General features: G+C 37.6%; 1 protein-coding gene and 1 long non-coding RNA gene across 2 annotated transcripts in view; one reads left to right on the top strand and one right to left on the bottom strand.

The window, feature by feature from the left end:
• Nucleotides 1-9,814, top strand: part of LOC107654375 (uncharacterized) — a 32,588-nt gene extending 22,774 nt beyond the window's left edge. Inside the window, exons 3-4 of the long non-coding RNA XR_001630326.1 lie at nucleotides 8,120-8,204; nucleotides 9,343-9,814. This is a non-coding gene — a long non-coding RNA (uncharacterized LOC107654375). The remainder of the gene's footprint in view (nucleotides 1-8,119; nucleotides 8,205-9,342) is intronic.
• LOC107654374 (cyclin-dependent kinase 18-like) overlaps nucleotides 1-12,795 on the bottom strand; it is an 85,289-nt gene that overhangs the window by 21,412 nt on the left and 51,082 nt on the right. Inside the window, exons 3-5 of the mRNA XM_016441417.1 lie at nucleotides 5,920-6,047; nucleotides 2,737-2,862; nucleotides 642-698 (exon numbers count right to left, since the gene is read on the bottom strand). Coding sequence (XP_016296903.1) covers nucleotides 642-698; nucleotides 2,737-2,862; nucleotides 5,920-6,047 — 311 coding nt within the window. The remainder of the gene's footprint in view (nucleotides 1-641; nucleotides 699-2,736; nucleotides 2,863-5,919; nucleotides 6,048-12,795) is intronic.

Below are 12,795 nucleotides of genomic sequence, written 5' to 3'. Positions count from 1 at the left end.
TAATTTGTATAAAAGTGTCTGCTAAATGACATGCCTATTAAGGTTTTTAAATGTGATATTACTGATATGTTACTCACAAAAGAGCAATTTCTAGCTGATGTAATATTTTAGAGCTGAGAATAACTAGAATAAAACCATATCGCACTTTTAAAATTTTTATTAATTTCCCTGCCTTTTCCAGGCAGAGCTAAAATCACCTTTAAACGTTAATGAAAACATTTATAACTGATACAAAGATATGAAAACCTGCTTTACCGCTATTTGTTTCTTTATTGAAGTGAATTCACTGCAGCCTGAGTCCAGTATTTTTCCAATACTTCAGGTTTTTCTCACACAGTCATTAGATACGGTATTCCTCAGGGTTGTACTGTATGTAGTACATTATTTCTCACAATTTGCAATGTGCATGCTTTGTTGCACTTAATGGAGCTTTGAGCATATAAAGACTGATGTCTCTTCATGCCAAAAAAAGCCCATTAAATCAGAATCCACATTCAACACGACTCATATTCACTGTAATCGCCTGCGGGGAATCTCGTAATGAACACATTTGATTCTTTATTTCGATGGCTGCTGTTTTATGTTTTAAATTTTTGCCTATAGCATCTTTTTTTTCACCAAGGAAAGTGAAAACATCTTACCTCTCCTAGTTTGCCCAACTTCACATAGGTCTCCAGTTTCCCAAAGCCAATGTCCGACTGGAAAAGAATGGAGTACAGTGTGACCAACATGTCTTCAATTTGTTGAAATAACTTGTTGACAACATTTATGAATAGTTTTAGAAGTTGTAAACAGTGCATAGATATCAACATATGTAAATAAGCACATTGAAGAGCTAGATATGTAAGTGAGGCTGTTGTTAATGTTGTTTAACGTGAAGTAGAGCGAGTGGAGGGCATTGTGTAGGAACCACTGAGGTTTTTCCTGTGTGTAGCAGAAGGACATGCTTAGACAATAAAAAAAAACATATTCTGTGAATGCGACCAATGCCTTGTAAAGCATGTAAACCTGTTGTACATCAAGTTTTATTTGTGGGGCAGCAGCAGCATAATTATTTTATAGAAATTGACCTGAAAGAGACGAATGGCTGTAGAAGACATCTAGGAGAATGTTTTTTTTATAGCAGTTCTTGCAGTAATGGTGAATACACCTTATGATGTGTAAGTATTTTTATCGATATTTTTCAGTGCTAAGGCTGTTTTTGTACAAATGCAGATAGAAATTCTAGACCAATGCATTAAGTGTGCAAACCTGTTGTGCATGTTGTGTATAGCACTATTCACAATATATATTTCGAAAGCAGTAGTAGGCCTATTGTTTGACAGTAGTTGAACTTAATGGTCACTATAGAGTGTAATGAAGTAAAAATACCATTCATTTTCTCCATAGTGAATTATTTTTGAATAGTAGGCCCAACTTAAAAACCTACAAGTCAGACCTACTGTGAGCTACAAGGTTGTTAATCAATATTATATGCTTCTGTTGAAGACATCAGCCAACATTATTTCAATTTATTGCATTCAGCAGTGGAATACCTGGTGAAAAGTACGTTTCCCATGATTCTGCAGAGAAATCTCCACCAATCAGAGAATTGTGAATGATGTCAGTTTTCTTATACTCTCAAACTACTATTATTTGTATGCATAATATGCATTTTTGCAATACATTTAAATTTCTTTAACAACTTTAAATGAATACTTTTATTTGTCCAGTTTTCACTATGCTTCATGGGATTGTTATTCTTTTCCTTAGTAAAGCCATTAAGCATGTTGTTATCCGTTTATCTAATTTTCAAATTCTTTTTGGCTTCAAATCAAAGTTTGTTGTGATTCACCTCTGGTTGCTGGTTGCTTTGGTTCATGCCATTTGGTAAAAAAATTCCTATGGGAAAAATGAATGCAAAAATACTTCCAGGACCCAGGCCACTGAATAAGCTTGTTGCAGTGCATTCTGGGATATCATTATCTGCAAAAACACATTTGTTGTTTAATATGGAAGCCATTTTTGTTTTTTTACTTTAGTTTTTTTCTCAGAATTGCACAATACAAACTCACAATTCTGACTTTTTTCTCAGAAGTGTAAGATATAAACTTGCAATTGTGAGTTATAAAGTCAGAATAGTGGGATATAAACTCGTAATTGCGAGAAATATATTCAGAATTTCAAGATGAAAACTCACGTTCTGAGAACAAAATCATTGTGAGTTTATATCTCATAATTCTGAGGGTTTTTTTCTCGCAATTGCGAGATTATATCTTGCAATACTATATAACTCGCAATTGCGAGTTTGTATCACACAATTCTGAGAAAAAAAGTGTGAATTGCGAGATAAAAATTCACAGTTACCTCTTTTATTTTTTATTCAGTGGTGCAAACGGGCTTCCATAGTTTAAGATTAAAAAGATAAGAAATTAAATGGGTATCTGTGCACTGTTGTATGCCTATAATGCCTAAAAATGTTGTCTGGGTAGGAAGCTCTTATGTTTTTGGAACAGGATTTGTATGTATGCAGACAGGTTTGCTTTTCTAGCAATTTTGTTGAGATATTAACTACATCTTTATATAATTTTTTTTTCTTTTTCTTTTTTAATTGTAGCTATTCAATTTTAAATGCAAAAAGTTTAGGTGGGTTAGAGTTTCGGTTAGTCTGTAGTTATTAATGTGAACTTAGCAATCAAAACAAGGACATTACATAGTCTAACTAACTGTCTAAGTGAGTTTAGTTTGGTTACTAACCAGTGAGGCTCTTCTGGACATGCGGCTGAGCGGTTTGCACGGTGGAGGGCTTTCCATCTGTAACTTCTTCAGAAACTCTGGCGGGAGACGAATATCCATGGGCAGAGACATCCTCTTAGTTACATCCTGCACACACATCAAAGAGCTGTCAGTTATTAGCGTTCAGCTAGCACACATATGAAAACACAGCATGTCAAGGTGAATATGACAGCTTTCTCCACCGCGCAACACAACTCCTATAGGCAGAGCTGACTATTCTTACCATGACGAACTCGGCATGACAATGAGAAAACCTGTCACTTTTCTCCAGTACGAAGACTCTCATTCAATAAAGGATTCTGGCATAATCTTAACACGCCAAGGCAGGGTAGGACAAAATATTGTATCTTACGACGGGCTGAAGTATAACCAACAATCTTCTTGTGTCTAAGAAGCTCTGATGGAGTTAGTTCGTAACTCGATTCATCACCATGGTTAAGAGAGGCCCAAAAATAGCACGGCAATGAGGGGGAATCTTATGTGCTCTGAAAAATGAGAGCGTTCCCTGTTATTCCTCCCACTCTGCCTTGTGGCTGAGTTTGTACGGTCGTGCAATAAAACTAGCCAGCGATTCTCAATAAAATCAAGGAATAAAAAGTCCTCCTCTCTCCTCGGTGCTCTCCCGTCATGCCTGTGGGAATAAAATAAGGGTGCATGGTGCAGATAAAAGGGTTGCAAGAAGAAGCTGTCGGATTTGAAAATGGGAGAGGGCATTCATTCCAATTTTCCCCCTCTAGATTCATGGCCACTGAATAAGAAAGCTGACAGCCGAGGCAAAGAACACTCCGAATGTGGAGTCTGTCTTTTGTGGCGCCGGACTAACTTGCAGATAATACTTCCACTCCATTTAATGATGGACTCCATCTTTCTCGTGTGCCTCCAACGGAGGCTTTCCTATCGTACAGATACTGAATCGCATGGATGATTATGGTGGAAGAGAGGAGAAAAACGGGGAAGTTGATCAAGGCAGGCCTCTGATTAGTCTGTTGTCATTCAGCAATCCACTTGGCATGGTATATTTTGAACTTGCTTATTTATGGCACTATATATGTACACTCCACAATTTCTGCTAAAATCCCAATAAAATTTGAGAAAATTAGACTATTTACCAAAATCTATAAAAGGTGCATAATCTATATAATACACACACACAAACAGTGGAGATCAAAATGAGAGAACAACCTACAATTTCCTAAATTTCAAGGTCAGTGCTTAGTCGCATTTGAAGTTATCCTAACAGGATTAGAAGGGCAGTTTTTTTTAAGCATATTTCATAAATTAATTGTATTCTGAAGCACAGTGTAAAAAACTTTATTTGAAAATTATCATTTGATATTTGAAAAAGAACTCTGGTCAAAATTAGAGAACACTTACATACACCTACAAGTTATTGGTGTTAATCTGGCGCCACGTGCTAATTTCCTTAATTATGAGACAAACGGTATTTAATTGGCAGCATTCCTCTAATTTTCACTGAGATTGTAACATTGTGGGCTGCTCTAAGGGGACTGAAACCCTGCACCAGTAGGCTGTCCAGATGAAAGCCAAAGGGATGACCCTTTCAGCCATTGCAAGTGAAGTTGGTCATTCCAAATCTGTGATTTCTCGAATATTGCAGCTTTACAATGACACTAATTCATTTGAGTTCCTCCAAAAGACTGGTCGTCCCTGTAAATTCACGAGAAGACAGGATAATGCAGAGACTCTCAATGATGAATCAGTTCAACACTGCAGCTGGAATTGCTCGCCAGGGTAAGGATCTGTCTCGGCATGAGACTGTCTCAAGTCTGACTGAAAACGTGCTCTGCAGTAACCAACTCATCAGCAGAAATAATCAAAAGGCAAGCCTAACCTTTGCACTATTGCATTCCCCTGGAAAAACTTAGCACTCAAGAAACGAACAAAAGGGAAACACAAAAGTACCGGAGAATGCAAATTCATTCAAATATAATTCTTCCTCCCATTTTATATTTTTACCACTACCGTGTCCCTTTAGGGCCTCCGTTAAAAGGATTCCCATTATATATAGCAGTGTTTATAGTAGGGATGTAACGATGCACTCCGAGCCGGTTGAAAATCAATACCAATATATAACGATTAAAAACGGTTGAGATGTTAATTAAATCACGATACAATTGGGGGTGGGACTTTGAGTTTATATGAATATATCTTTGAGGGGAACTGACTGTCTTTAGAAAAGTTTACATGGTATTTTCTTTTCATCTTACCTCTGTATAATGCATATTAAATTAGTGTTCATAACCGCAGTGCTGCTTTGTTTACAGTGGCAACCAAGGAAACGCTGTATCGCTGCTGTTCCATAAGCACCACCTGCTGAGTGTATTTGCGTCTCATTCAGGCCGTCTGCTGTTTTTGTTTCGATCAGATAAGTTTCATGTAGTATAGTTTCACAAAACTAAAGTCAGACCATTCTGTTTTGGCTTCAAATTTCGAAATTATACAATCCAATTTAGATTAAAATCTGCTCATGCTGCATGTATGCAGCATTTTTGTTTGGATCATAAATAAGATAGGCCTACAGAGGTTGCCTCCTAATTTTAAATGGAAAGAGCACAGTCAAAGCTTTGTTTGTTTATAGTTTGTTTATATTGATAGATTTCTTTCATTTGTGTTATTCATTTGATTTGGAGTGTGTTTTAAAATTACAATCTTGTTTTGCTATATTTCAGTTTCACAAAGAAATATTTATTTAGTCATTATTTATTTTTATTAAATATTAAATATTTAGCGATTTTGTCTGAGAAATTATAAAAGGACACCTTTTCATTTCTAATTTGTCTTAAATCTCATTTTGTTAAAAAATCGTGAGAAAATCGTATCGTGAAATCAGTATCGTGAATCGTATCGCATCGTGAGTTCAGTGAATCGTTACATCCCTAGTTTAGACAAAAACTTGTCATTGCTTTAGTGACTTGTCTCCTAGTCTCGCCTTAAAGAGAAACAAAGCATTTGATAATGAGGCTTTAGTGCCTCTGGCAAGGACTTTATTAAGTACTTAGACAAGATTACAAGCAGAGCTTGTGTTGTTCTGTTAGGATCACTAGGACTCCATCAAAGCCTCTGGAAAGAGCACTTGGCTGGGCTTTAGCATGGAAAAGGATGAGATGATTAAACCTGACTCCCCTCCATGGAGAATCGGCGGTGCTGGACTTTGTTGCGGTACTGCAGTTGGGTGGGAGATTGAGCCTGGCTGTCTGGAGCCACTGGACTGGGCTGCAGGCTGTGTAAACCCAGACTATTGGGCACCACACCTGTAAGACACAAACACACATCTTACAGTTACTTTAGAGATATATAGATGATTCTGGTACCCATAGTTCTCACTTTATATCTTTTTTTCCTCACTTTATATCTTTTTTTCAACTTTATCTGCCAGTAGTTTTGAAAATGGTAAGAAGGGAGGATCGCTAAAATGTGCTTAACACAAATGCCAATTAATTTAATAACTAGATATTTTTGAAAAAAATATTTTAACAATGCCACACAAACTATATTATAATAATTAATTGTGCATACATATTTTGTAGTAGTAACATGTTAACATGTAAAATGTTAATAATAATATTTATTATTTTTAATTATTTTGCTAGTATTTTCTGCCTAATAATGATAATGAATCTAAAATATTGAAATATAATGAATATTTCTGAAAACAAACATGTTAACATTATAATAATAATACTAAATAATAATAATAATAATAATAATAATACGTTCTTTATTAAACTAAGTAATTGTCCTAGTATTGTCTTGTAAAATTGTTTGGGATGTGAATATAATTTCCCTTATTTTAATTTGGCCATATTAATAGTTAGCATCACCATAAAAACAGCAGCGTTTTATAGATGTGATGTGCAGAATGTGATTATTTTGTCAACACTGTAAGGATTTTCTGTCTGACTGTGGTTCAGTAGATGGAGCTGATAGTCAGAAACCATCCTGTAGCCTTTATAATAAATATTTGACAGTATTCTTGTATCTAAGGGTATTGAGTGACAGGCAAGGAAAAGCACATTTTGTGAGCGAATAGAAGAAGCAGGAGAGCATAAGCGAACACTTCTGAGCATGCTGTACTATAAAAGAAAAAACAATTGCTTGATATATACAGTAAACTTTATATATCTTTATTTTCAGTTCTGTACCCCCACTCAAAGCCTATAGGCCATGTTTTAGTGATCCCGCTGTGCTTTGTTTGGTTGTTGCTTCTATTACTCCGGGAACCTAAATGGCAACTGTTGCATTCATTAGGTCATAAGAGTCGTTTGAAGAGCCTCAACAATCTCTTGTGCCTCTCTTGAGCCGTAGTCGCCCCACCTCTTCTCTGATTAGCCCGCTAACTCAATAACCATGAGGTCAGCTTTGGCATATGCTGATGACGGCATCATTAATCAAGCCCACCGCAGTTAGCAGAGCGATCGCAATTATCGCGCTGAGTTTCATGCATTTATGAGGTGGCTATCTAAGTGCATGTCAATCCAGCCACCCCAGTTAATAACGTCTGTGTCAACAGACTGTCAGCACAAATCCAATTACGCCCCTATACGGCACGTCCGATAGGGACCCACAGACGCCACGGCTGACCCCCTTCGCAAGCACACAGCAGCCTGGCATTATCACTGCCAAACCGTATTTTCGGAGGTGAGAACGAAAATCAAAATGGCTTTTCTGCTCCATCAGTTCAGTTTGGACGAGGGGGCTTGAAGGGCCTCCGGAGGCATCGGGGTGGGAGCCCCTGCTCCATTTCACAGCGCCGTGGCGGCATAATTGAGATCCACCTCATTATTGGGCCGAGCCCGGTGCTGAATGAGAATTGCCTGCCAGGCTCATCCGTTCTCATTTATGCCGGTCTCATCCTCTCCGGACCACACAATGAACTCTTTATCGGAGCCATTTAGATGGGAACACCGTGAAATGTCACATCTGGCAGAGACGGCCGGTCGACGCGGTCGCATTACCCACGGCTGTCTTTATTTTATCCGAGATGATCGCGACAGCTGTTTTGCGTGTTCCTGTTATTACTGTGAATATTGGGGCTGAGTTGCCAGTATCAATCAATCATTTTTTGTATCAATCCTCATTTAATCTCGATATCCATTCTTAAATAACAAGGTCGATCTCTTAAGGCCCATTAATGCTAAAAAAAATAACCATTAAGAGAACTATATTAGCATCCACACCATCATACTGTAATGTTCTGTTTATTAATACATTTATGTCAGCTGTTGCTTTAAATGTGCAGTATGTTATGTTGCCAGTTAGTGGTTGAAATGGGTACTGCAGTCCAAATTCAAAATATTGATTCTCCCGCCCTCCTCCTCCTCAGACTCAACGCTCATGCGGGTTGCCAGATTGAGGACATGCAACAGGAACGAGCACAATTCAAAATGGAAGGGGACGAGCCTTACACTGTAAGTTGATGAGTTGATTTCCACATTTTAATATACCTCTGGTCATAGAGTTTTTTAGATGGATGCCGAGGCTTTTTAGGTTGGGTAGAATCTGCGATCTCTGATGAAATTAATTTGCAGGATTCCATGGCTCTAATGCGCTGTTTTCCACCTACTGGCAACCCGCGGTGTTGCAATACTATTGGGTAAATTGGCAGTGGGCGGAGTCACACAGACTGAACGTAGCATTCTTTTTTGGAAAAACAAATATGTGTACTTGGCATGTTTCCTAAATATTTGCAAATATATTTATGCTTTAGTAGAGTCAAAAAATTGCATACAGCTCCTTTAAATGCATGATTTAATTCTAATTCCCAATGTTTTGTTGTTCATCAGCTGGAAAAAATTGTTCAGAGAATGATTCTAATGATTTTGTTTCCTTGTGCCGTTAGAGTTCCCTATTCTCATTGAATTAGAATGATTTTTACTTATTTTAGTTTGTTGTAAATTTATTGCTATAATTATCGTCATTGGTGTGAACAGGCTTTTAAGTCTTTTCTGTTGATGCATGAACAAAACTTAACTAAAAATTGTTTGTAGCATGCCTGCCAACCAATATTGCCGTTTTGTGATAAGAAACAATGTTTTAGCTTTCAAATTCTGTCAATTTTATTACTAAATTCAAACCATAAATGCCGTTTTGTCACTATTTAATGTGCCATGACAGATAACTGTAGAGCATGTGAACGATCATCTCTTCCTATTTATTACTATAGCATGAAATAGACATAAATGAAGATCAGAAGGTATTTCATCAGAAGGTAATGGTAATGCATTAACCAAAGATAATAAATAATAGGACCTAATTGAATTGTTACCATTTTTTGTTATTTCTATTTTATTTAATTTTTGAAAAAATCTGTCTGAATAACAAGTACTGTACCTGAGATATATCTAGATTAATTGATATCGAATCAAGAGCTTGTGAATTGGAATCAAATCGTGAAATCTGTGTCAATACCCAGCCCTACTGAATCTACGAGTGATTCGGACTCAGACCCTGCAGTTGCCCAACTAATACGGCATTTGAATTCCTTGTGGTGCGCACAGGTTAATATCGACGGCTCTAATTTCACTTGGCATTTTCTGTTGTCCTGAGTTTGTGCAGGGATCAGAATCCCTCCCTGTCGACAGGCCAGAGGGGTATTAGAGTCCTGACCCCAGAGTCGACGACAGGGTCAGAAATTGGATCTGAACTGCTTGAGCGACTCGGGCCCCCACCAAACATCAAAGCCCATCTCATCTGATCCGGGCAGGCACACAAACTGACCTCCAACAACACGCTCTCACTGTACCTCTCCGCTCGGGCTAACAGCGACGTGATGAAAGGTAAGGATGACCGCCTGCATCGACTCGCTTGCCCAGACTGTCAACGCACAGTCACTGGTTTCTGTACTGTCGAACAAGGAGGAGAGATGTGAAGCTTTGAAAATCATCAAAGCTGCATGAGGGTGTGAAAGATCCAATTGAGCAGACGGAGGGAGAGACATGACTTTCAGGTCATAGATGGGAAATGACAAAGGCTGGGACAGATACTCACGTTTTGTTATTAATAAAGGCACCTTGTGAGAAGAGGAATATCTACCGCATTGTTTTCAGATAAAGTATTACTAAAATACTATTATGTCAAAATATGGTATATTCTATATTATGCCAAGAATATAGTGGTTATATCCAAGTATGTGAGTTGTATACTTTTTTTTAAATTAGTCTTTCCTTTATATTGTTTATTATTTAGACTGATTCACGAACATGCCCAAACACAAGAGGCGGGATTTATTGCACGAACCAATCACTGCCAAACATAACCAGTCATGTCCAATCATATCGCTATGGAGGCATTGCCTCCTCTCACATGACTTTCCCCCATTCATTCTCAATTACCCCCCACCAAACTCACTGCCAGCTTTAGGGAGAGCGAGAGACACTCGCTGTACCTTTACCTCCTGGTGTCGCTATTGGACAATGTTTCTTTAGAAAATCGAGTGATTTATACACTTTTTAATGTTATATTTTGTAATATTGGCATTTTTATTTTTGTACAATTTTTTTCTCTTCCAATATCTTGAGGAGGCGCTGTTGCAATTATATTATTCTATAATATTCTTTAAAATATATTATAATATTATATATAAAATGAGTGAGTCAGACAATTGAAAACAAGTATGTAGAGAGAGTGAATCCTGAGTAAAATAGTGTTGTTGAATGAATTTTTAAAATGGCTCATTTAATGACTCTCATAAAAGTAGTAATGTTTTGTTCCTGAATGTTTTTAAATGAATAGGTTTCGCGAACAATTCATTGATTTGTTCATTAAGTCAGTTCCTGAACGAATCAGCATTTTTTAAAGAATCGGTAAATCAATTGTTTCAATCACTCACTATTAAAGATGCCACCTACAGGTGTAAACATGTACCTGCAAAAAGAGTTACCGAAAATGCACAGACAAAAAATCCTCATGGAATGTGTAGTCAATATACAATGTATACTATTAGTACATTTTTAAGGGTCTGTAACAATTCAGTCGGTAAATGAATAAATAAATACCAGTAAAGCATAACAGGTAGCCATTGGCTTCTATAGAAAGGGAAAAAAATACTATGGAAGTCAGTGGCTACCAGCAACTGTTTGGTTTTCAACATTCTTCCAAATATCTTCTTTTGTGTTCAACAGAAGAAAGAAACTCGTACAGATTTCTTACATGAGGGCGAGTAAATGATGACAGCTGGTTTATGCTGGTTCTTTTGCTGGTTTATGCTGGTCATGTGCTGGCAAAGGACCAGCTTAAACCAGCAAAGGACCAGCTTAAACCAGCAAAGGACCAGCTTAAACCAGCAAAGGACCAGCTTAAACCAGCAAAGGACCAGCTTAAACCAGCAAAGGACCAGCTTAAACCAGCAAAGGACCAGCTTAAACCAGCAAAGGACCAGCTTAAACCAGCAAAGGACCAGCTTAAACCAGCAAAGGACCAGCATAAACCAGCAAAGGACCAGTTTAAACCAGCAAAGGACCAGCATAAACCAGCAAAGGACCAGCTTAAACCAGCATCCCAGCGTCAAAACATACCTAACCAGCATATGCTGGTTTTTTCAACAGGGATTTGTCATAAACATCCTTTATTGCTATAAAAAATGCCATGAGCTGCATACAAAACACATACAGAAAATATATCGTCATAATCATATGTCTATTTGCTTTCATATTTCATGTGTAGAAAAATGTTTCACTCTGGGTTTTTTTTTTATACGGAAGATCTAGAGAGTGAACGCGCTCTGACTCATATAACACTTGCGCACGTGGAAGAAAACGGACGTTTCTCTACAGATCACATGATTCAGTGGAGAATTATTAGAAATGTTATTCGATAACAAGAATTAATTCTTCTCTCTCTGGATACTCTTCTTCGTGTTTGTTTACAAACAATAGTTTTCGAAACCGTGCCATCACTCTCACCCTTTTGTGCAACAGCAGCTGCTCCGGTCACGTGATCCTAGCTCAAATCTTTTTGGACGGCACGTGTTTTCGCTTTGCGAAACTGAAAAGATTCGTCGGACTGGTGTGAAAAAAAAACATTCGCATTTTTGGTGCGCAAATGTTTGCGGTCTATGTGGAAGAATCCATAGGAATCTGTTGTTTTATTCCAGCGCGTCTTTTTAGCAACATCATATGACCCCCTTTAATGTTTTTGCTCAAACCCCACTTTAAACCATCATCAAGTGCTTGTAATAACTTCCGATTGTGATCTAAAATGGATTTTGATTTCTATAATAGGTAGACATGCACTCTTTGTATGTTTTATAATAGACTGAACGCTACCTGCTTGTCATAAACATCCTTTATTGTTATAAAAATACCGTGAGCTGCATAAAAACATACAGAAAATATATCGTCATAATCATATGTCTATTTGCTTTCATATTTCATGTGTAGAAAAATGTTTCACTCTGGGTTTTTTTTTTATACGGAAGATCTAGAGAGTGAACGCGCTCTGACTCATATAACACTTGCGCACGTGGAAGAAAACGGACGTTTCTCTACAGATCACATGATTCAGTGGAGAATTATTAGAAATGTTATTCTGTATAAAGAACATGTGAGAATAAATCTGTACTCAAATACCAACGATAACAAGAGTATCCAGGATACTCTTCTTCGGTGTTTGTTTACACTGGTTTTCGAAACAGCGCCACCACTCTCACCTTTTTGTGCAACAGCAGCTGCTCCAGTCACGTGATCCTAGCTCAAATCTTATTGGACGGCCCGTGTTTTTGCTTTGCGAAACTGAAAAGATTCGTCGGACTGGTTCGAAAAAAAACATTCGCATTTTCGGCGGTCTGTGTAGTAGCATCCATAGGAATCTGTTGTTTTATTCCAGCGCGTCATCGCGTCCGATATTCGTTTCGCTTTTTCACGCTCAAGGCCTTTCCACACTGAGCACGAAAAAGCGAAACTTACATACATTTTCAAGTGTAGCTTGATGCTAATTGTACTTCTAATTATATTTTAGGATGTAGCCTATTCTTGTAAGCATTATAGATAGTTTGTTTATCTT

Source organism: Sinocyclocheilus anshuiensis, unplaced genomic scaffold, assembly GCF_001515605.1.
Source record: "Sinocyclocheilus anshuiensis isolate Anshui unplaced genomic scaffold, SAMN03320099.WGS_v1.1 scaffold623, whole genome shotgun sequence".
NCBI lineage: Eukaryota > Metazoa > Chordata > Actinopteri > Cypriniformes > Cyprinidae > Sinocyclocheilus > Sinocyclocheilus anshuiensis.
This window is presented reverse-complemented; position numbering and strand designations above follow the sequence as displayed.